Below are 24287 nucleotides of genomic sequence, written 5' to 3' on the forward strand. Positions count from 1 at the left end.
CATGAGCACCCTTGTCTCAGAACAATGGGAGAGAGGGGGAGGGATGTGGGAGCTATTTTAGTACCGTTGCCATTCAGCACTTCTGGGTGGAAGAGGAAGGCGGGGTGGGGGCAGATGGGAAGGATGCAGAGCAGGTGAGGTTAGCAGATGTTTGGGAGCTAGATAAGTCCTGCCCAAACCTCAGGGGATCTCAGGACTCCCAGGTTCCGTTTGAGATCCCTTGTCTAGTCCATCTGACAGAGCCATTGGTTCAGCAATCGTACCCAAGAGCATGTGTCTTCCAAGGCAGCCACTTGCCCTGGCATAAGCATCCTGGTCCTGAATGAGGTTTAATGAGCCAGTGAATCAAAGTGAGCAGAGCCCTGGCTTGGAGTTCCATTGAGCTGGCTAGCAGCTCAGCTCCCTCTGGCTGATGGCGGTGGGGCTGTAAGATGTCCAAGCTTCTCCTGTAGGTCCAGAGTGGTGAGCCCTCTGACCTGGGTTCACGGTGAGATGTCCACAAACCTCCTTCCTGGCAACCATGTCCTGACCTTGATGGTCACAGTTTGTACTGCTTAGTGCTACCTGTCAACTTGCCACCATCGCTGAGGAAGTCTCTCAATTGAGGGTTTCTCCCGATCAGATTAGCCTACAGACATGTCTTTGATTGTTGACTGATGTGGGAAGACCTAGATCATTGTGAGAACACCATTCCCTGGTCAGGGCATCCTGAATGAACTGTGTCAGACAGGAGAAAGCTACATGATAGCAAGCAGATAACATGAGTTCGGCCATTGCTCTGCTCTTGATTATGTGTGTGACCTTTTAAATCCCTACCTTGACTTCCCTCAGTGATGGAGTGTAACCTGAAAGTGTGACCCAGAGAAACCGTTTTCTTTCCCAAGCTATTTTTATCTGGGATATTTTATCTCAGCATTAGAAATGTAACTAGCCGAGCAGTGGTGGCACATGCCTTTAATCCCAGCACTTGGGAGGCAGAGCCAGGTGGATCTCTGTGAGTTCGAGGCCAGCCTGGACAACCAAGTAAGCTCCAGGAAAGGCGCAAAGCTACACAGAGAAACCTGTCTTGAAAAAAGAAAGAGAGAGAGAGAGAGAGAGAGAGAGAGAGAGAGAGAGAGAGAGAAAGGAAGGAAGGAAGGAAGGAAGGAAGGAAGGAAGGAAGGAAGGAAGGAAGGAAGGAAGGAAGAAAGAAAGAAAGGAGGATTTGTACCTAAAGTACTGTTTATGAAGCAAATGCTTCAAGAGGCCCCACGTGTGACAGAGGCTCCATGGTAGCCCCTCACAGCACACTCATGAAGAAGAGTTAGATCTTGGCTTCTGCTATCCTGTTGGAACTTTCTCTGGTGGGAGCCTACTCACCTGTGTGACAGGGAGATACCAGAGAATTTGTGTCCTCTCTCTATTCTACCATAGTAGTCCTCAGGGGTCTCTGTGCCTTCAGTTGGAGCATCCAAGATCCGTGGTCTATCCTACTTCCCAAAGTCTCCCCAGTGAGCCTGAGTCCCGGCTGCCCCCACCATGTTGTTCCTGGGTAGCAAGCCTCCAGTGGCTTCTTCTCATTCCTGGTGTCTTTTTCTGTTACCTATTGGTGTTCCCTGGGGTTGCCTCCCATGTGTGCCGCTTGCCTGACATCTTTGTACATGCCTCTGCACAGGGGTTCTCTACCACAAACTGAACGGGGACAGAAAAAGTGAGTCTAGAGGATGTGAGGCTCGATGTGTAGCATGGGGCAGGCAGCTGAGAGCGGCTTGCACTGACCGCTGTCCCTTCCGTCTTCCCTCCCCACACAGTGGAAACATGGAGCGCTCCGAGGCCCTGCATGACAACACACTCACACTGGAGGTGCCGCTGGTGCACGAAGTGGACACGTCCATCGCAGGGTAAGTGTCCGAACACAGGGTGCCCTGCAATGGGAGGTTCTGCTGCTCCCAGATCCCGTGTGTCATAGCCAAGAACAGGAGCCCTGCCACCTCCCTGCTGCCAGCCTTGGAAAGCAGGGAGAAAACTCACCTCGGTGACCCATACCGACCTCTCATCTGCTTTTTTTTTTTTTTTTTTTTTTTTTTTTTTTTTTTGGTCAATCCCAGCTGCCCAGACACATAGCTGGTACACGGGAAGTGAGATGAGAACTTTAGACCCCACAATTTCTCTGAATATTCTGTGTGTCCTCATTGCACCCATTCCTAGTACACCCATACCTAACACACACAATCACTCCGGAATGCTGTATAGTGGTGGGCTGTGGTTTAGGGATTAAAGTATCAGCCAAAAACTGCCAGGCCAGAGGTTGCATTCAGTGTTCCTCAAGCCCTAGCTCCCAGGAAGGCTGCCCTTCTGATCAGATCAGCTCCATGGTCAGGTCTGGCTTTTCCTATTTCTGGTACCTCCGTGAGCACAGCCAGAGCACAGCACTGCCTCACATCTGTAATGGTCTGGAATGGACAGGGAGCCATCACAACAGCAATATCAATCTGTCCAGGTGAAGTCCACAGCCATTCAGTGCCGCAGGCTTTGCTGGAAAGCAGGGCTGTTGTTGGCTGTGGTCTACAGGGACATGAGGCGACCTGAGGCAGCCTTCAGCCAGAGCTCAAGCTTAGAAAAATGAGAACTCGGTTCCTGTCTCCAGCTTCAGCAAACAAATTACATACTTCTCTGATAGCAGAGAGGCGGGCGGGGCTGGGGAGGGTCACACAATTGATTTAGATCAGAGGGGAACTCAGTGAATCCTTAGCCCGAATGCAAGCCGAACTTTCTCAAAGTTCAGGTTCTCATGTCTCAGTTTTCAGTGCTTCTGGATCTAAGCCTGGGCCCAGAAGGAAGATGCTGCTCCATGGAGGGAAGGGTCATCCCCGCAGTAGCCGGACTCTGCTGGGAGCCAGCGGAAAGAGCAGTCCTGCATTCCTGTTTGGCATTTCATAGCATGGTTCTTAGGCACAAGGCTCTGGTGTATTTGCAAAACGGCGTGTGTTGGCCTGTGTTCACAGCTCTGTTTTTAACCATGTGGTTTATTTATCCATTCTGTCTAAAGGACAGGACAAAATGCCCAGAACCAGGCCTTGTCCTTGGGGATGAAGTGAAAACACCTCCCCCACACATACTCGATCATGTTGTCAAGGCCTTAGGAGACCTGGCTGTGAGGTATTAACAGTCCCCCATGAAACCATCAGTTAAACAGATGAGTCAACCTCTGATCTTTCCAGGGATGGGGAGTGGGGTGAGTTTAAATGAACCAGTTCTTGCCATCTGGCAGGGTTGGAACTCACAGTGTTACTAGCATAACATATTTATGATGAGAATAGAAGGTGGCTGTCCTCTCGGACTCGGTCCCTCAGGGCCACATACTGTTGTATTGGGAGGCTTTGAACACCTAGAATCCGCTGTTGGGGGATCAGTCTGACCTCTGCTGTGTGGGGCTGTCAGCTTTAGTCATGTGCGCATTGTGAAAAGTATTGTTACCAACTGAAGTCACCTCTTCGAAGACCACCATCGAAACCCCCATGAGATCATGCCACCATTGAGTTTATTCTCCTTTGAAATACCTATTTCTTTTTAATGTTTTAGTACATTTATTATTTGTGTGTGTATACAGGCATGTGTGCGCATGCACAGGCACCATGGTACGTGTGGAGGTCAGAGGACAACTCAGGGGAGTCCAGGTCTCTCCCTCCACCATGTGTTCCAGGGACTGAATTCAGGTCATGAGGCTTTATGGCAAGCATCTTTACCCCCTCAGGCATCTTGCAAGCAAGCCCCCAAAATATCTCATTTCTAATAAGCATGGAAGTCTGATCGATATAAGTGGTGTTTAAAAATCAAAGTGTTACAGTCTTGGTTGCCAAATACATTATTTATTTACATTTATTTCTCAAAAGCTTGTTATCAGTGTTCTCCACAGAATTCCTTTCAAATGACAAACAAAATGTGTGATCTTATAATCAAGGTTTTGTGGTGGGTTTGGTTTTGTTTCTGTAACTTTTGATTTTTAAAACCTTGTTTTAGGAGCATAGTTAGGAGGATGCCTGGGGAAATGGCTCATTCAGTAAAGTGCTTGCAGGATAAGAGCATGAGGATCTGAGTTCAAATCCCCAGCACCCATGTCAGAAGCCGGGGTAGCCATGAGCATCCATAAGCCCAGAACAGGCAGATCATGGGGCTCTTGTTCAGTGAGTCTCTGTCTCAGAAAATAAGATGGAAAGAGAAGGAGGCCCCCTGATGTTGACCTCTATGCCTGCGATCACATTGTAAGCACACAGAAACACATACACAAAGCAATGTAGTCTCAGTATATAACATTTATGGAGCTTATTAGTATGGCCTAAGGCTAGAAGACATGCTAGAATGTCCATTAGGAAGCCATGGGCCAGCTGTGTCTACTTGCAGGAGAGAGAAGTGACCACCCAGCAGGGAAGAAAATGGGTGGGAGACGCGGGTAAGAGAGGTGATGTTTGAGCTCCCAGCCCGGCGGGGACCAGGGGCCTGACCTCAGGTAGAATGACAGAGGTTGTGCTTTCCTCTTTCAGAATCGTGTCCCCAACCTCCTTTGTGTATGGCGAGTCTGTGGATGCATCCAACTTCGTTCAGCTGGATGACCAGGCGTGCCATTTCCAACCCCTCAACATCACTCTCCAGGTACCCACCCCACGACGTGTCCCTGACGGAAGGGCCAACTTTCAGCTTTTTTTTTTTTTTTTTTTTCCAGAGGGAACTGTTGCGGTCTTTTTCTGGTATGGGGTATTGAGGGGACAGAGATATGGAGATAGAGAGAAATATGGAGAAGGGGGGAGAGAGGGAGAGGGGGGAGAGAGAGAGAGGGAGAAGGAGAAAAAGAGAGAGGGAGAGAGAGAGGGAGAGGGAGAGAGAGAGAGAGAGAGAGAGAGAGAGAGAGAGAGAGAGAGAGAAAGGGAGGGAACAATAAACCTGCAGGCCTCTGTGCTTTTCCAGATTTAGAACGGCCACACCAAAGAGCAGGTTCCCAACCTCCCTAACGCTGTGACTCTTTTTTTGTTTTGTTTTGTTTTGTTTTGTTTTTTCGAGACAGGGTTTCTCTGTGTAGCTTTGCGCCTTTCCTGGAACTCACTTGGTAGACCAAGCTGGCCTCGAACTCACAGAGATCCGCCTGGCTCTGCCTCCTGAGTGCTGGGATTAAAGGCATGCGCCACCACCGCCTGGCTTCAAAGATTTATTTATTACATATACAGTGTTCTGCCTGCATGTATGCCTGCAGGCCAGAAGAGGGCACCAGATCTCATTATAGATGGTCATGAGCCACCATGTGGTTGCTGGGAATTGAACTCATGACCTTTGGAAGAGCAGCCAGTGCTCTTAACAGCTGAGCCATCTCTTCAGCCCCCGCTGTGACTCTTTAATACAGTTCCTCATGCTGTGGTGACTCCCAACCATAAAATTATTTTCTTTTTTTTTTTAAGATTTATTTATTACGTATACAGTGTTCTGTCTGCACATATTTCTGCAGGCCAGAAGAGGGTATCAGATCTCATTACAGATGGTTGTGAGCCACCATGTGGTTACTGGGAATTGAACTCAGGACCTTTGGAAGAGCAAGCAGTGCTCTTAACCTCTGAGACACCTCTCCAGCCCCCATAAAATTATTTTCATTGCTACTTCATAATTGTAATTCTGCTACTATTATGAATCATAACGTGCATCCTGATATGCAGGATATCTGATGTGTGACTCCTGTAGTGGTTGCAACCCTCAGGTTGAGAACCGCTGCCAGAGAACAAGAGTTTTGTCAGGAAGGCTTCTACTTGCCATAATCCCCCACCTTAAGGGCTTTCGGAGAGCATCCAGGACTTTCGTGGTGACTCCGTTGAAGTCCCTGTGGGGAGCAACCTTTAGAAGTTCAGTTTTCTGAGAGCAAAACCCTGTGAGCCCATGCACCTTAGGAAGTGCACTGGCCGCTCACTGAGCCTGGACTGACTAGGCTTCCCAAGCACAAGCTCCACAGGTCTACTGGCTGTATGGTCTGTAGACAGCAGAAGACTGTTGGTCCTTCTCTTGGAGGTTGCAGACCTTTTCTGAAAGATCCAGAAAGTAACCACTGGAGGCCTTGTGGGCCACACAGCCTTGGTGGCACCTGTTGAGCTGTGGGCTGTAGCTAGCAGGTAGTCACGAGGATAGATGTTGATGCTTCTGCTGTGCACCAAGGTTTACTTTGCATGTATCTTTTATGTACCATGGAATGTTACCCTGATTTTTCCCCCAGAAATTTAATGATAAAACTGTTCTTAGATGCACACTGTACAAGAGTAAGCACTGGGCCAGATTTGGTCTGTCAGGTCTAGTTCACTGGTTTTTGCTTTGATCATATGTATTCTAACAGTATGAGAGTATGTGGGTGTGACTCCAGAGGGACCTCCGCATTGACTAGTCTGTGTCCTTTAAGGGGCAAGTGCAGAGAAATTCAGCCCCTGGGAGAAAGGATGTGCAGTATGGTTCCAGAACTAGGTGAGGCAAGCCTGGGCCAGGACTGACCAGGGCATTAACTGGAAAAGGCAAAAAGAAATGACCTCTCTTGCTGAGTGAAGACCACATCCCACAGTCCTGGGTTCTGCCTCCTGATGCTTCCCCCGCCCGCCCATCCTCCTGCATGGAGAGGATGGTCTCCCTATGTGAGAGTCACTACTGGGGCTCAATTACAATGATTTTCCTCATCTGTGGTTCCTCCTAAGTGGACCTAAGGGGTAACAAATAATGATGTGGTGAGGGCCCAGAGGATGAAGCTAAAGTAGTCTGGGGCTCACAGACAATAATCTTCCTCCACCCAGAGTGTCCTCTGGGCCGGGAGGACCCTGAAACCGAGATGGATAACACATGTTTCCAGCTTAGAGAGGATGCGTCCTCGTCTAGCTAAGCCCAGCTGTCACCCTGCCCTTGATTTACGGAGGAGACCAGGAAAGAGATTCAGGGTTCACTGTGGGGACTGAGGAGTGGCAGCCGTGGTCGCGCCTCCAGGTTCCAAAAGCACCGCTCAGAGACCGGTTTGTTTCCCTCTGCGTCTCTCAGCTGGATAGGAAGCAAACACCAGGTAGATTTACTTTATGTTTGTGATTTACATCCTTTCTTCTCCTGAAATACAAGATACAGACAAGAGAATTATTTAGAAAGGTTCAAATGACCCAGACAGTGTCATAAAAAAAAAAAAAAATCCTGAGGATTGAAAAAGGCAAGAGGAATGCTAGCTACAGAAAATACCAGATTTATAGTAGATACTGAATATTAGTGCCTGCTTAGAGGATAGAAGAACATGAATGATGGATGGATGGTTGGATAGATTCTGAAAGAATGCAGCTTATTCTTCCAATTAGATCTCTGAAGGTGCTTTTAAAGGAGCTTAAAGTTCTGTGTCTAGGAACACAGCTTATTTCACATGTGACCTAAAGCAAAGAACCCCGCTGAAGACTGTGGCCCTGGGGAGTGAGTGATTGGCATGGTCCTTAGATAAAACATCAGTGAACTGTAAACTGGGGCCTGAGCTGCAGATTGGAAAAGAGACCTTCCCACGGAACAAAGCCTTCCTGGAACCTTATCTACTGACTCGTTTTTCTGGTACAACCATTGTTATCACAGTTGTGTGCCGGAAGGTCACTCAGATCAGTAGTGATAATGGCCAAAAGTGGGGGCTGATGTGGAGAGAGGGAAGGAATATGGAGAAATCTCTTAAGCATTTCCATATTCCAGCAGTATCACTCTGAAGCAAAAACAAGACCGGCCCAAGGAGGGGTCTTTCTGTGCCTTTTATTAGTAGGTCGGTCATTCATCAAGATACACAGGAGCTAAAAGACTCCTCTGCAGGCAGAGCTGGGAGAAAGCAGAAATTCTGTCTGGGTGGATTTCTGGGCTTTTGTGCTTGGTTTTTCCAACAGAGACACGGAAGTTCGTCGACCGTTAGTAGTGATTGTTTGTGGTCTGGTTTGGCTTCATTTGGTTTGACTCTCTCATCAGGAGTAGTCAAAATGTTTCCCTCACCTGAAGAATTGTGTGGAAATAAATTGCAGGTGTCATGCACACGGCTCCACACAAACGCGGATGTTAAGGTTGCTTCAGTTCATTGGGTTTTTTCACACAGAACCTTACCATGGAGCCCTGTCTCACCTGGAACTCACACAGATCCACCTGTCTCTGCCTCATGATGCTGGGGTTAAAGGCATGCGCCACACCTGACTGCTTTATTGTTTTTTGAGATCAGGTCTCACTATGTGACCCAAGTTTGCCTAGAACTGGTAACTCTCCTGCCTCTGCCTCGTAAGTTCTGGGAAGTCTGATAATACAAGCTGCCTCTGACAAGTAAAGGCGTGTGAGCAGAACGGCTTATCCCTTATGCTCACCCTCCACACTTTCAATGGTGGCAGGAGGGGTCTCTGCAATTCTGAGCTCTTGAGTTGTCCTTGAAATGAGTTGTTTCAGTTGTGCTGGATACTCTTTCCTTTCCTTGTGTTGGAAGGCCGTTGTTGTAAATGCTGTTCTTTGGGAATCTAAAGCTGACAACAATCTCTCATCCAGTCTCCCCCGCCCCCGCCCCCCCACCCCGGTTTTTTCAAGACAAGTTTTCTCTGTGGCTTTGGAGACTTTCCTGGAACTCACTCTCTAGACCAGGCTGGCCTCGAACTCACAGAGATCTGCCTGCCTCTGCCTCCTGAGTGCTGGGATTAAAGGCGTGCGCCACCAATGCCCAGCATTATCTCTCTCTTTTTTTTTAATCTGTTCGCTGAAGCAGAACTACCTATTGTGACAAAGAACCTGAGACCTGGCTGTCTAGGGGAAAGCTAGAGCCCACTCCTTCAGTGTGGGGATGCACAGGCTGTGGCGGTTTGTTAGTTACTAGCTCTGCCTCTCTAGCCTCAGCGACAGAGATATGCTGAATCCCTGAAGGCTGCCAGGCTGCCAGGCAAGGTTTCATTCTTTTGTCTCTCGCCCACCCATCTCATTCTCATTTTTTTTAATTGATAAATTAAAATTGCAGCTTAGCATGGTAGTACAGGCCTACAGTCCTAGCCTTTGGGAGGCAGAGGCAGAAGGATCGTGAATTCAAGGACTGCTTGACCCACATACTGAGTTCCAAGGCAGACTCAGCTTTCATAGAGAGAGACCCTTTCTCAAAACAAAACTAAAGAAAACAAATCTGTTAGCTTCATTCATCTTTTTTTACTTAAAAAAAATCTTTACAGACACAGTTCTTAAAGTTCATCTGTTTAAAGCATGCAGTTCAATGACTTTTAGAACGTTGTAGAGTTTTGTTTCCTTACAAACTAAATTTGGAATATTTCCATCAGCTAAAAAAAATCCACAGCTCTCAGTCACTGGCTATACAGACATACCTTGAAAATAACTGCAGGTTTGGCTCCAGACCCCTGCAATCAAGCAAAAAACCCAGCAAAGCAAGCTGTACAATTTTTTAATATAAAAACTATATTATACTATATTGTGGGACACTGAATGTCCAGAAACACAGCAAATACATCCTAAGTGTACTTTATTGGTGAAAACACCAATGGTCATCTGAGCCTCAGTACGTTTTAATATTGTTGCTGGGGAAGGTGCTGCCCCAGTGAGGATGGTTGCCGACTGACCTGCTGTTAGTTGTGAAGACTGTGGTATCATTGGTTGAAATTCCTGAAATTAAGATAACAGGGACATCTGCTGCATCAGCTGGCTCTTGCCCTCATGAAAAGTTCTTGATAGAATAGGATGCTGCTTAATGTTGTACCTACAGTAGAAATACTTGTGAAATTGGAGTAGGTCTTCGGGTACCTGCCAGCACCTTGTCAGCTGAGTTCACAACATGTTCCTAATCCTCCATGGTCATTTCAGCAGCTTCACAGCGTCTTTGCCAGGAGTACATCCCATCTCAAGAAATCAGTTTCTTTAACGTACGAGACAACTCCCCATCCATTAAAGTTTTGTTATAAGATGGCTGAACTTGTTCATATCTTCAGGCCCCACCCCTAGACTGTCCCGTCAGTCACCTCATATCCATAGTGACTCCCCTGAAGTCTCAGACGCCTCAAAGTCATCCATAAGAATTGGAATCAACTCCATCCAAACACCCATCACACTGATATCTGACTTGCCACCACTGATCATGAATGTTCTCAATTACGAACTCTTGGTTTTCAGTGTATGTTCCCTGGACTTGTGATGATTGGTTTAATTATTAACTAGACACAATCTTAGAATAACCTGGGAACTGAGTCTCAGTGAGTGATTGTCTATAGTAGGTTGGCCATTGAACATGTCTGTGGGAGATTATCTTCATTTTGTTAAGTGATGTGGAAGACCTGCCCACTGTGGGTGACACCATTCCCTAGGCAGAGGATCCTTGATTGTGTGAGAGTAGAGAAAAGGAGCTGAGTACCAGTTTGCATACATTTGTTAACTGGCCTTTAAAGGGTCATGCCTATAGATGTGGTAATGACTAGCTTCTTCCAAGTCCCTGCCCCTTTACTTTTCTGAGATGGTGTGCTCTAACTTGAAATCATGAACTAAAATAACCCCCCTCTCTCAATTTGTTTCTAAAAGACTAATTTATCACAGCAATGAGGACAGGAAGGAAGGATCACCAAAGGAATCAGTCTAGAGCAGCTACACCCTAATGGAATATAATCCTGAAGCAGTATGACTTGAATGTCAAAATCAGTCCTCCATCCATGGAGGTGCAGACTGAGCACTGTTAACAAACATGAAAACATCAGTCTCCCGATACATCTCAAAAGTACATGTCTGTTCCCAGCCTGTTTGCATAGTTATTCATGTGTTCACTGCAGTAGCACTTTTCATTTCCTTAGGGAACATTTCCTCTGCATTCACAGTTTTATTGAATGGTGTAAGAGACCTTCCCATCAGAGCTCTTGGGTATGTTGTCTGTTATGATAATCTTATGGAGGGAATCTTCTCTTGAGCAACAGATCATAACAGTGGGTTAAAACATTCAATAAACATGTCAGAAGAAACTTTGCAGTCCAGTCTTTGTTACTCTGTTACAGTGTGTAGGTTCCAGCCCCACTTGTGATTGTTACAATGTGCTCACCTGAGTAATAAAATATCTGTCTCACCCAAGTAACCATTACTCTATGTTCTGTTCTTACAAATGTACCCATTTTCTGAGTTCCTCCTCGTCCTCTATTGCTACCAGGGGGTTAATTTACATTCTCTCCTTCGTTACTTCACCCTCCTTGGTCTCTTTGTGGCTTCTCCCTGTCCCCTCCTTGCTTGGCTTTGTGGTGAAAATGGAGAGGAGCGAGAAGAGAAGGGGGTCAAGCTTGACAAGATCAGACACTGAGCTCAAGAAGAGATACACAGATGTCATCACACTGTCAGCAGGGTGACCTGGATAGCACATGCAACAGCCCTTTGTAGAAATCAGATCACTTCATGTAGGGACAGCCCCATGGTCACTGAAGGTCATCATTATCTCAAACTGAAAAGAAAAAGAGTTTGGACCAGGCCACTGGACCTAAGAGATATTCCTGGGTGCAGTGTCTCCTGGGAAATGTAGGTGTACTACCCCCACTCAGACCAACTACATCAGAAACTGGGTGCAGCTCTCTCCACACCACCCATCTGTGTTTGAGCAAGCCCCATAGATCATTCTGATGTTATTCTAGAGAGTGAAAACCCCTGAACTTTTTTTTTATATCTGCATTCCCACCAACTATCATCTGCGAATAGATTTCTAGGTTTGTAAAAATTAAAGATGATTTTTAGTAAGAAGAGGGCAAGAAAATGTTCAATTTTGTTAGAATTCCCCCATTATTTAGTATTCCATTTTAATTAAAGTCAGATCCAAATGATGTAGTTCTATTTCAATTGAAAGCATATCTTAAAAAATAAAATTAAGTCACATCCTAGATCTGAGTCCTAGAGCTTCTGTGTCTGTTTCAGAGACCCTTAGGGCACAAGATGCATGCCATGACATGAGGGACCATTGTCTTCCTGACACGTGCTGTGTGCTCCAACCCACAGGTCTACAACACGGGTCCGAGTACCCTCCCTGGGGCATCTGTCAGCGTCTCCTTCCCCAGTCGGCTGTCACCTGGTGGCGCAGAGATGTTTCAGGTCCAGGAGATGGTGGTGAGTCCTCCATTTGCTTCCTATATTGCTTTCAGCTTTGAGCTGCCTGTTTGAAATATGTGTTCCACACTGGCATCTACTCACAAGACTCAGGAAAAAAACTCTGATTTCACACTTTTGGAGACGCACCAGAGGAAGCCCAAAGAAAGACATGAATTTCTATGTTGAGACAATTTAGTTGATGTCATAAGACCTTGGAAGGGCTGAGGTGGGGACAGTTATAAATTCATCCTCCAGGGTGACTTCCAGTACCTCTGGGAACTCCCAAAGACTATCTGCAGTCTCATATGTGTGAATGCCTTTCTCTGAGAAGAGCCTCAGCATCTGTAAAGATTCTCAAAGGAACACTGGCACTCAGGGATTACAGATCAGTGGGTAAGATAAATGCATGATGGGGCTGCAGCGCAAGGTCCTGTGCCGACTGGGAGGCCACCTGATCCTGTATCACCTACCTGTAGCCGACTTTGTCTCAAGGGACGCTTGATAAGCCGTGTGTGGGCATTGCTGCCCGCCTGCCTAAAACATACTCCTTGACTCCAAGGCTTTTCACCCAGCTTCCTCTTCCCATTGACTTTCTTCTCACCTCCCCAGCTTCAAGGGCTCAGCCTCCTTTATTCTACACTCCTAACCTGGGGTCTAAGCCAGACTCATGGACCAAAGTCTAGCCTATGCTGATGACACCACCAATTTCTGCCCAGCCCAGATCCCTTCCAGGAATTACAGGCTTACCAACCACCTACCTCTGTGCCTAACAGACGTCTCGGTGATGTTTCACTGGTCTCTGTTCCTCCTCTTACATAGACACCAGCATTCAATCACAGCCCCTACATCCTGGATGTCACCTAACCCGGTCAGCCACCAAAGGCCCCACCTTTGAGCACAGGAGATTAAACGCCAGTGTGTGTTTTGGAGAGAGCAAACCACATTGACACCATGGCATCTTTCAGGCCTCTATCTCGACAAACAGCCACCCTGTCCTTTAGAGCCCAGGTCAAAAGCCTTGGATCATCCTAAATGCCTTTTCTCATATACTTCACATCCAGCACATCAGCAAACCTAACCTGTGCCCCTTCCTAAAAATCCCAGTGTTAGTGCGTTTGTACCTTGGCTCCCAAAGCCCTGGTCCAAATGCTGTCATCGGTCACTCGGGTTGTGTATGGCCCCTCCCTAGTGCCCCTGGCTTTGCCCTGGGCTCCGTCAGGCCATCCAGCGTATGTGCCCATGTGTGGGTCCTGGCACTCCTCTGTGTGAAACCTCCCGTGGCCTCTTTTCCCTGTAGCCTCTTCCGGCAGCTCTGCTGTCCCCCGTGCTCTGTCGCCTGTCACTTGTCCCCACCCCCCTTGTCCAGCCTCCTTGCAGGGGATCTCCCACCTCCAGAATTCAGCCTTCATCTTCCATCCACTGGGGTGCTCTTCCCTCAGATAGCCACACAGCCTCCTCCTCCAGGGACTTCACATGTCACCTTGTCATTGAGACCCTCCTTCAGCCTCTGTCTTGACGCTCCTCATCCCTCTTCCCTACTCACATTCTGTCCTGTCACCAAGCTGGTGTCTGTTTTCTTATTAGGCCACTTAAACTGTCTCACGTCTGTTCCCTATAACATAGGATGGGGATTTCTGTTTGTGTGTGTATCACACACTCTCTCCCTGGGACCTAGTGCAGTGCTCAGACTATATTATGGATGTTCAGAAGATACATGTGGACCGTGAGAACAATTCCACATGCTAAAGCAGTCACTGACTCTAAAAGTGAACTCGGGGAGATACTGAAAACAGTCTCAACAGGACCCCTCTGCCCAGTGACTTGACTTCTGATTGTTTAAGAGATGGTTTCATCTCCTGGGAGATGGACTGTGAGGCAAGCACCTCTCTCTGACTCCCTGGAAAGGATGGAGGCACAGAACTCAGGGAACACCACACAGGAGAGCACATGCAGGCTGGACTGAGAGGGTCAGGAAAGCACGGGAGGGACAGACAGACAGCCAGAGAGATGGTCTCCCCATACATGGTTTGTAAGGCAGGGCAGCAAGCCCATGGCCTGTGACACACTGAAGTCTGGAGTTGAAAGGACACTGCCCACAGGGCGGAGGTCTGGGAAGCGTTGTGCGATGCAGTCATGGGTTCTGGCATTGGTGTCCTCCTGGGTCATGTGGACCCAAGACTAAAGCCATGTGAGTGTTAAGTGTAGAGCAAGCCCTGGTCCCCGAGTTGCCTACTGAGTTCCTTGTTTGCCTCATACTAATCCACGTGTGTCCTGTGCTACGTCCTTGTCTGTGGGCCCTGCTGAACTGGCAGAAGGACAGTCCTCGACTGCCGTGAACCAACGGGGTGACATGGTCTGACCTTAGCTTGAGCTTGGCCAAGTGCACACTTCTGTCTTCTTGCTTTTTACTTTTAGTGCTGAGGACTGGACCCAGGGCCTTGTACATGCAAAGTACTTGTTCTCCCAGTGAACTGCCCCCTCCCTCTCCTTAACTGTAGCAGCCAATGCCCTGCCTTGTCCTCAGTGTCTGGAAGAACAGTGTTCTCACGGAGCACACAATGTTATAGTGAAACACAAACTCCGAGCCGTGAGCAGAAGTTACTGTGGACCAAGCAGAGCACTTAAGTCACTTGGACAGCAAAGGCATCTCAGAACCACATGTCCTCTTTTCCTCTTTTCCGGCCTATGGTCCGCAGATTTGTGTGAGGTTTTCCCAAGGGTTTTCAGAATGACTTATCTGTGAGTCGAGCTGGTGACCCTGAAACTCCCAAGAAGAAAGAGGAGCTGGATAAATTCTGGGTTTTGAGTTCTTAGAACCAAACCCTTAGGATTTTTCAAAACAGCATTTAGAGTGTGGTCAGTCACAGAATTCCCAGTGGCCAACTCCGGTGAATAGGCCAGCCGTGAACATTAGCATGAGATAGGAAATCAAACTCCCACCAGCAGGTGTTGAGTCCCTGTGTTCCTGTGAAGAGCCCGCACTGGATGGCCGAGTGCTGAGGGACTGAGAGCAGAGTCACATGGGTGATGTGCTGCAGCTACAGGCAAGGATCCCAGACTTGTCTCAGAGGCCTGGTGCTCATCCTTGGTCTCAGGGCCCATGCTTTCCGGAAGTGAAGGTAGTGACTGGCCCCATCCCCCTCCTGCTCTATGGGACCTGAGACCACTCAGATCCCAGATCAGGTGTGACTGGTGAAGGTCGTGACGCTCCTACCGTGTCCTTCTGGGACTCTGAATGGAACTGGGATTTCATTCAGGGCACTTGGATAGTGTTCTAGTTTTCTTTCTGTTGCTGTGATAAAACACTCTGACCAAAAGTAACTTGGATAAGGAAAGATTTATTTGGCTTATACTTCCAGGTCACAGTGCACATTGAGGGAAATCAGGACAGGAAGTCAAACAAGGACCTTGACATAGAAACCGTGGAGGCATGCTGCTTGCTGGCTCGCTCCCTCCTGGGTTCATACTTAGTTGGCTTTCTTATACAGCCCGGGATCACCATTCATGGAACGGTGCTGCTCACAGTGGGCTGCTCTTCCGTGAGTTACTAACCAGGATGGTCCTCCATAGGCTGACAACCCCCAGCTGAGACGCCCTCCTCAGATGACTCTAGGCTGTATCTAGTTGACAAGGAAAGCCAATGAGGACAGTTAGCTTAGTGCTAGCCACACTTGCTCCTCTTAGGGGTACCCATTGTCAAAGCCTCCAAGACCCTGTGTTCTTTCTGGGAGGCTTGCATACCCCTGAGGCTGCAGAAGGAAGAAGATATGAAGAAGGGACGGGGGAAAAAAAGGTAGGTCCCAAAGGTGGAAGTTGTATAAAAACCACTTAGTAAACAATGTAAAGAGAGCTGGCTATCCATTTGGGAAGAAATCACAAAAACCCCGTACGATTGCAGATGAAAAGATGAATTCGAGCTATATGGTTGCTTTCTCTTTTTTTAAGCATGAAAAGTACTGAACATTTTCATAATCTTTGGATGGGAAGCCCATCTTCTGAGGCAGTGACAAATCCCAAAGAAAAGATTGGCAGATGTCAGTCACTTTTCTGTTGCTGTGATAAAATGGCCAAAGGCAACTTAAGGAAGAGAGAATCTGTTAGGGTTTCAGTGTCCATAATGGCAGGGAAGGCCCGGCAGCAGCAGGCGGGGGAGCAGGAGCTGGCATTTCACATCTTCAAACTAGAGAGAGAACTGGAGTGGGCGAGGTTCGAGCTGGCCAAGCCAGCCAGCCGCCCCCCATGATGCACTTCCTCCAACACGGCTGCACCATTTTCCCAAATGGCACCTCGAACTGGGAGCTAAGTGTTCAAATACCACAACCTATGGGAGACATTTCTCATTCAAACCACCACCACAGATAGGAATCTATAAAAACATTAACCTTTTGTAGCATCAGGATACTTCATTAACAAAGCCCAGAGGTATTTGGGGAGAGATATTTGCAACATTGTTAATAGGGAAGTGATTTCTTTCTTATTTTTCAAAATAACAAGGAAAAAGCAAAAATGATAAAAATGGGTGGGGCTAGACAGAAAATTCACAGAAGTTTAAGTGGCAAATAAGCATGGTCAACCTCCCTTGAATTCAGAGCATTGAAAGCTAAAAATGAGGTTTTAATCTTTGAGCTGACAAAGACCAAAAGACTTGATGCATTGTTGGCCCAGATGAAGAATCATGAATATGCCCATGAATACTGCAAGTATGAAAGACAGGAAGAGAGACTGTCAAACTTTAAATATAAGCCTAACAGCCCCCCGGCCAGGAGTCTGTTCCAAGAGACTGTAATCTACTCAGCTAAAGGTTTGTTTGACTTTCTAAGAGTGGATGGTCATGGTTTCAGCATTATCATAGTCCCTTCCTATTCCAGCAAAGTGAATGAAAGCACCATCCACTCCATTTGGGTTCTGGCAGGGCTATTAGAGGTGAGATAATGATACTAAATGTATGTTATTAGGAACTTAGCACAAGCTGGGCAGACGGCTCAGCAGCAAAGTGATTGCCACGCAAGCATGGGGACCTGAGTTCATCCCCAGCGTCCACGTAGACGCTGGTGCAGCAGCATGTATCTCAATCCTAATACTGGGGTGAGGATTCAGGAGGGTCCCTGGGACTAGCTGGGCAGCCAGTGTCGCCAGTTAGGAAGCTCACAGTGGAGGGAGAGAGCCTGTCTCAAACAATGAGGTAGGGAGGGACAGAGGAAGACACCTGTGCTAGATGCTTCTCGGCTGCTTTTCATAAAACCTCTTGACAAGAAGCAATGTAGGGAAGGAAGGGCCTATTAGGCTCACAGTTCCAAGTTACAGACTGTTATTGCAGGGAAGTCAAGACAGGAACTTAAGTCATCGTGTCCACAGTCAAGGGCAGAGAGACTAAACACATGCTCACTTGCTTGTGCTTGGGGCCGTCTGGCTTTCTTCACTTTTATTAGTCCGGGGCCCAGGCCGTGAAACTGTGCTGTCCACATTTAGGGTGAGTCTTCCCGCTTCAATTAATGCAATCAAGAAAATTCCTTGTAGGCATGCCCACAGGCCAACCTGATCTAGAAAATTCCTCACTGGGGTTTTCTTCCTAGGAGATTCTAAGTTGACAGCTAAAGCTAATGAGAACAGTACCCAAAGTCAGCCTCTGGCCTACACATGCACAGAGAGAGAGAGAGAGAGAGAGAGAGAGAGAGAGAGAGAGAGAGAGAGAGAGAGAGAGAGAGAGAGAAATAAACATGTCACAGAGAAATGCAGTACAGAGCCGCTGTATCAAGTACCAGGACAAGTTGGTCTGATTACGTAACTTGGTGAGGCAGTAACAGCACAGAAGAGTTAAAGGGATACCCAAGGTCTGAGTTTATAAGAACCTGGGTTGGTATTCACTCCCGCCCACTGGACTGCAGGGCCACCTGCAAGGCCTCATGACGTCACTCTGTCTGTCTGTCGTGATGTCGCCCAGCTGCAGCTGCAGTGACACCATCTAGAAGACAGACCTGTATAAATACATCTGGACTTCTGACTCCAAATCTACACTTGAACAAGATCCCTGCATTGTTCATGTGCACATCCCTGTTTGAGAATCCCGGTCCACAGTATGGTATTTCTGCTTATGTGCCCCCGTTTCCCTGTCTGTCACACAGTAATGACAGGTGTTGCTGAATTAGACTGTCAGGAAAATATTTTTTTTAAGGCCAAGTCCTTTCACTCAACAAGTACTTTATACCCAGTACGTGTCAAGGTCTGGGTTGCTACAGAGACTAAAAGACAGAGCTGTAATGGTCCCCAGCCCTCATCTAGCTCACCTTCTGGGAGGGAAGCCAGAAATAAGGCAAGCACATCACTTGGTGCTAAATGCTATGAAGAAAAATGAAGGAGGCAGAGGACAGTCAGGAGGAACAGCAGAGTGGCCATCAGCAAGGTCTCTGTGACTCCTCCTGTCAGCTAGGTGACTAAGCAACCCTGGGAGGATGTGTAGTAGATCTTTCTGCACCATGGCCTTGCCATGTCTGTGGGGTGATCTCTCTGCCTTGTCCTTACTTGGTAAGATTTTTCTCCTTGAAAGTGCCAGCCCCATCCCCTCAAGGCCCTGACATGGTGTTCACATTGGACGGAAGTCTGTATGTGTACTCATTAGTATAGTGTTCGCTCTGGGGAGTTCTTTATTGCCCCTTGAGTCACTTGTTCCTCCGGCAGTGGCTGTCCACAGTGACACTGATGTTTAAAATGATGTTTTTCACGAGAGAAATGGCCTGGGTTTTACGGTTTAGTTATTCTTGAATGCTAACTGCAACAAGAAGTCTCCCTGCAGCAGGCTTCCTGGAGGCTGAGGTTCAGCTTGTACACGAGCCAAGCCTGGTGCTCTAAAGCAAGTCAGCAGATAACCCAAAACAAACCTGAGGAACTCACGTTTCTGTTTTAATCTCCGCTACTGTACCCCATCGTGAACCCACGCTGCTTCCGCCCGCCGTTCCGCCCTCCCCCCTCCCCGCTTTCTTCTGGAGGAATCCAATGGCTTGCCCTGTGCCAGACTTGCTCTCTAGGTGAGAGGTCCCTTCTAGGGAGAACTCTAGGCTTAGAGTCCTCTCCCCAGCAGTGGGAGAGGGATTTACTGGCCCAGAGTGGCTTTGGGAATTACTGATCTAGCCCTCTGTCTTTGGGCAGAATGCAGCCAAGATGTCTTTTCAGTGTGACAGAAGCGTATTTCCAGCTAGCTCTCTCTGCTAAGCCGCCCCCGCATCCCTCAAATCCCACTGTTATGACTAGCCTCCGTCTCTCGCGCTCTCATTTCCCTCCTGACCTTTTCTTAGCTAAAATGGAAAACACTTGCCTCATTCCTTCTCTTAGGGAAGTGGAGCTATTGCCTAATCATTCTTCCCCCTTCTTTTCCAAAAAAAAAAAAAAAAAAAGATTAGAGTTATTTTCTCTCTCTCTCCTATCCTAGGGCACTGTCTTTGTTTTCCCCACGGGCTCCAAAAATAAAAATTCAAAACTCAGCAACATAGACTGCTTTTTATTATTCCATCTGTCCTCATCATGGGCCGTCTTTGCTCCAGTGGTGAGAAGCAGCTTGGCAGTTGGAGAACTTCATCCACTCATCCAGTCCCGATTGCTTCTCTGTGTGATTCTGTGACCCTTGAGGGTCTCTGGAAAAAGATCAGAAAGGAGGAGGGTCCAGTGATAGACCCCCGTCATTCAAGCTCTGGGGAGGCCAGAGGATCCCTGGGCCTTGCCAGCCAGTCCAGCCTCAATGGACAGTTCCAGTAAGAAATCCAGTCAGAGACTGTGTCTCAAGAAAATAAGGTGGAGAATGATTGAGAAAGACATGTAACATCAGCCTCTGGCCTTCACACACACACACGCACACGCACACATGCACGCACGCACGCGCGCACACACGCACACCAACACATCAACAAGGAGATAGTATTGTCTCAGCCACAAGGTCTGAAACCCCACACACACCCCAATCGTTTTGGCCATATTCTTCACTACCCTACCCTAACTTCCTTCTGACTCACATTCCAGCATACTGAACCACTGAGGCTGCTGAGCAAGATGCTGTGTGCTTCCCGGGGCCCCTGTCCTTGCTCACAGCTTCTCCCTTCCACTCATCCCTCCAGATCCGATTCCTAGGTCCTCTCCTTCATCAAACCTTCCCGGGTTTTCATGTAGACAGTGCTTCAGAAGGCAGGGCTGAGTGGAGAGCCTGCCCTCTCAAGGAGTCTCACCTGGCATGACCCCAGTGCTGTGAACCCCACTCTTGGTTCCGTTTCACCGTGGTATTTTCTTCACAGTCTTTATCACTCACTAAAATATATTTGTTTATCTGTCTTCTCTCAGAAGATTCAAAACATCATGAGAATAAAGGATATGGCCCTGTTTTCTGTGTGTGTCCACATTTGGTGTCTGGATTAAAGAGTGAGCTCAGAAAAATAGAAGAGTTTGTTTCTGTCTTAGTTTGGATTTCTATTGCTGTGAAGAGACACCATGACCACGGCAACTCTTATAAAGGAAAATATTTAATTGGGGTGGCTCACTTACAGTTCAGAGGTTCAGTCCATTATCATCATGGTGGAACATGATGGTGTGCAGGCAGACATGGTGCTGGAGAAGTAGTTGAGAGTTCTACATCTTGCAGGCAACAGGAAGTGTTCTTAGACACTGGGTAGTATCTTGAATATACATGAGACATCAAAGCCCACCTCCATAATGGCATACTTCCTCCAACAAGACCACACCTACTCCAGCAAAGCCACACCTCCTAATAGTGCCACTCCTTTTGGGGGTCATCATCTTTCAAACTACCACAACTGCCCACAACAGCTACACCACCACCAGACATAATTTTTCTGCTGTGGACTTGCGAGATAGACCCTTAGCTGTCAATACACTCCACAATATATCTACAGCAGCAACTCTCAACCTGTAAATCTCGACCCCCACAGGGGTCACCTATCAGATATCCTGCATATCAGATATTTATATTATGATTCATAACAGTAGCAAAGTTACAGTTATGAAGTAGCAACAAAAGTAATTTTATGGTTGGGGTCACCATGAGGAACTGTACTAAAGGCCCACGGCATATGGAAGGTTGAGAACCACTGGTCTAGAGGGTATTCCATATTGTCCTAAAAATCTGAGAACTGTGTATTCACTGGGAATCCCCAAATAGAGCCATTTTGGAAAGTTCCACTCAGCCACCAGCAGAAGTTGCCTTAACTTCAGTCTCAGCATCAAAAGGAAGGTGCCATTTTCAAATCTGTTTGACCCCCTTACCCTGATGAACGCTTATAACCACAAGCCTGGGGACAGTTGTTATGTAGTCCTATTTCCTCATAATCCCCCTTACATATCGGCTGATCTTGTCTGTGGCCCTAAACCACTTTTTTTTCTCTTTTTCTTCTTTATGTACATGTACAGATGTGAGTCACATAGCCAAGTTTCAGAAATAGGTCAAGATAAGGTTTAATTTTTTTTTTCTCAGCAGGAGCCACATACTTTAAAGAAGGGAAATGTTTGCTTGAATTCTGAAGCAATAGTTAGAGATGATTGATTGAATTCTAGAGTGCTAGTTGCATTTTTGGGCACTCGGTCTATGTGAGTCTGGCTGGAAGGCAAAGTGTGTGTCCCTACAGTGTGTCTGCTCCACTCACACACTCTGGAAGGTGGGGACTAGAGCCAGTCCGGCACATGGTACAGGCCAGAAGCTGACCTTTGAACTGTGTGGACATCAGAAATAAATCAAGCCAGCAGTGCCATTCCCCTGCTGACCTGAGGTGCCTGTCCTTCCCAGGGAGCCTAGATGCCCTGTGCTTCCAGCTGCCGTGACACCTCCCTGGCATCAGGCAGGCCGGCTGGCATGCTGCCGCTTAGGTGGCTTGTGTTTTCTGGTTCCCAACATGAATAGGCCTTAAAAGTAGGTAATTAAACAGTCAATTTCCCTTCATCCCTTAAAACAAACGTGACCCCCAGCCTTGCTGGTGCGGGCAGGATGGGTTATTAAGAAGTCCGTAACAGAAATTTCACTGAGGATAAACAGAGCTCATCAGCCACTGCCGAGAAACACATGGTTCTCATTTAACCTGCTGAGGTCTAATTGAGTGTGCCTCAGAAGCACACACACACACACAAAAAAAAATGGGGAATGGCTTTCTCACATGCACCCCAAATTCCTTCTGACCAAAAGGAATTGCCTTGGCATTACCAGTCCCCGAGAAGTAATGGTCTCCTGGCCGTTGGGGACCCACCTTTGCCTCCTCTTTAATTTCCTGGCCGTTAGAGCTGAGGCACACCTTAGACTGCCCTGAGCTCCTTGAAACCCGAGACTCAGTGCAGCAGTTACCAGTTTCCCTGGCCGCTGCCGCCGATGTGGTGTGCACACACCTCTGAAGAGCCTCTAAAACGTTTGCTAGAGCATGACGGGAGACGGCACCCAGGAGATGCTTACAGAGCTTCTGAGAGAAGGGGAATCATCAGATAATGTGCCTGACAGGTGCAGAGTGAATGCTCCAAAGCTGGCTGGACGTGGACTTTGTTCTTTACTGTCGAGGGATCCAAGAGCTAAAACTGGGATTTAAACAAACTAATACAATTCCAAGGTCTGTGTTGTGTCCCGGTGGGTGGGGGTGGGGTGAGGGTGATGGGGTCATTCATTATCCAAATCAGCAGACCGTCCTGCTTCCAGAGTGTCTCATTGTCTGTGGAAGGCGAGCATTTCTGACCTGTGTGTCAAGTGCTCAGATAACGCATTTACGCCTGATCTCTCACTGCAGACAATCCAGCCACATCTGGAAATTCTTCTGTATCACCTCATCTCTAAAGCTACTTCCCATCTGTATCACTTTAACTCCAGTAAAGGCCATCCCGTGCTTGTGAAACGGGCCTCCTCTGGGGCCCACCTTTCTCTGATTACATGTAAATGAATTCTCTTTTATGGGGAACCTGGTGTGGCCTGCACTCTTGACTCTCCAGCATGTTGGCTCATCACCCTCAAAGAGTCACCACAGGACTGAGGGTGAAAGCATTGCGCTAACCAGCCCCAAAGCCGGTGGAGATAAAAGGCATTCCTCTGAAGCGTAAGAGATGGCAGGTACCCGGAGAGGCTGTTCTCTCTCGGACGCGGCGATGGCTTCGTTCCTTTTCTGTGTCTTCTCTGCTCTCAGTCACCTCCTAACCTTACAGACAGAACACAGCTTTCCCCAGTGAGGTGGCCTTTGGGCATCAAGAAACTAAAAAGAAAAGTATTTTCTTTAGAAAATGGCGTTCTATTAGAAGTCAAAGTTACAACATTTTCAGGGTTTTAAATTTACTCTCTTGGGCCAGGAAGCTGATAAAGGCTCTTGCTGCCAGGCCACACACCTGAATGAATAAGTATAATAAGCTTACACTCTTCTTCTTTCTAGGATTAAAGGTCACTAGACTATTCTGGGGGTCCTGTTCTGTCCCCAACATTGCAGATTTCAAGTGGGCTGTTACTGTGGACAACTGTCACATGCCTTTGTTTCTCCTTTCCATTTTAACAACAAAACTATGTGTTTGAGGTCCTTGTTGATAAGGGTCTGGAGCACTGGGGGGTGAAGCCAACCAAAGCTAGAGCTTCCTGCCCGCTTACCTCTTAGAGCTTGTGATGATGGGAGCAGCTTCCCTCTTTGGAATTCTGATTGTGTGTTGGAACTTCTAGCTACATGTAGAAATAAATATCAGGAAGACCAGAACTCGGGGCTGGAGATGTGGTTCCACCAGGAAAGTGCTAGGCCCAGAGGCATGAGAGACTGAGTTCAGCCTCCCAGCAGGCATGGCACTGTGCAGCAGTAACCCAGAACTGGGTAGGCAGAGACAAGAGAATCCCTTGGACATGTTGGCCAATTACTCTAGTTGAACCAGAGAGCTCCAGATTCACTGAGAAACCAGGTCTCGGAAGAATAAGGTGAAGAAATGACCTTGACCTCTGGAGGAGTATATGCATACACACACACACACACACACACACACACACACACACACAATGACACACATGTACATGTATAGGAATGTGTACATGCACACATATACAAAATCACATGCCAAACTGATATGTAAGGAGTCTTCCACGAAAGTGTAAGAATCCACGGCTAAGCACCCCATTGCCTTTGAATGGTGGGACGTTGACACTCAGAAGCTGTGTTCTCAACCTTTGAAGACATAGGTAACATAAAGCTGGGTGCATTCACAATCAGGAACTCACCACAGCT

At 47.5% G+C, this 24287-nt stretch overlaps 1 protein-coding gene across 1 annotated transcript in view; it reads left to right on the top strand.

The window, feature by feature from the left end:
• Positions 1–24287, top strand: part of Itga9 (integrin subunit alpha 9) — a 279440-nt gene that overhangs the window by 216992 nt on the left and 38161 nt on the right. Inside the window, exons 21-23 of the mRNA XM_037208241.1 lie at positions 1791–1880; positions 4521–4629; positions 11983–12090. Coding sequence (XP_037064136.1) covers positions 1791–1880; positions 4521–4629; positions 11983–12090 — 307 coding nt within the window. The remainder of the gene's footprint in view (positions 1–1790; positions 1881–4520; positions 4630–11982; positions 12091–24287) is intronic.

Source organism: Peromyscus leucopus, chromosome 7 (assembly GCF_004664715.2).
Source record: "Peromyscus leucopus breed LL Stock chromosome 7, UCI_PerLeu_2.1, whole genome shotgun sequence".
Lineage (NCBI taxonomy): Eukaryota > Metazoa > Chordata > Mammalia > Rodentia > Cricetidae > Peromyscus > Peromyscus leucopus.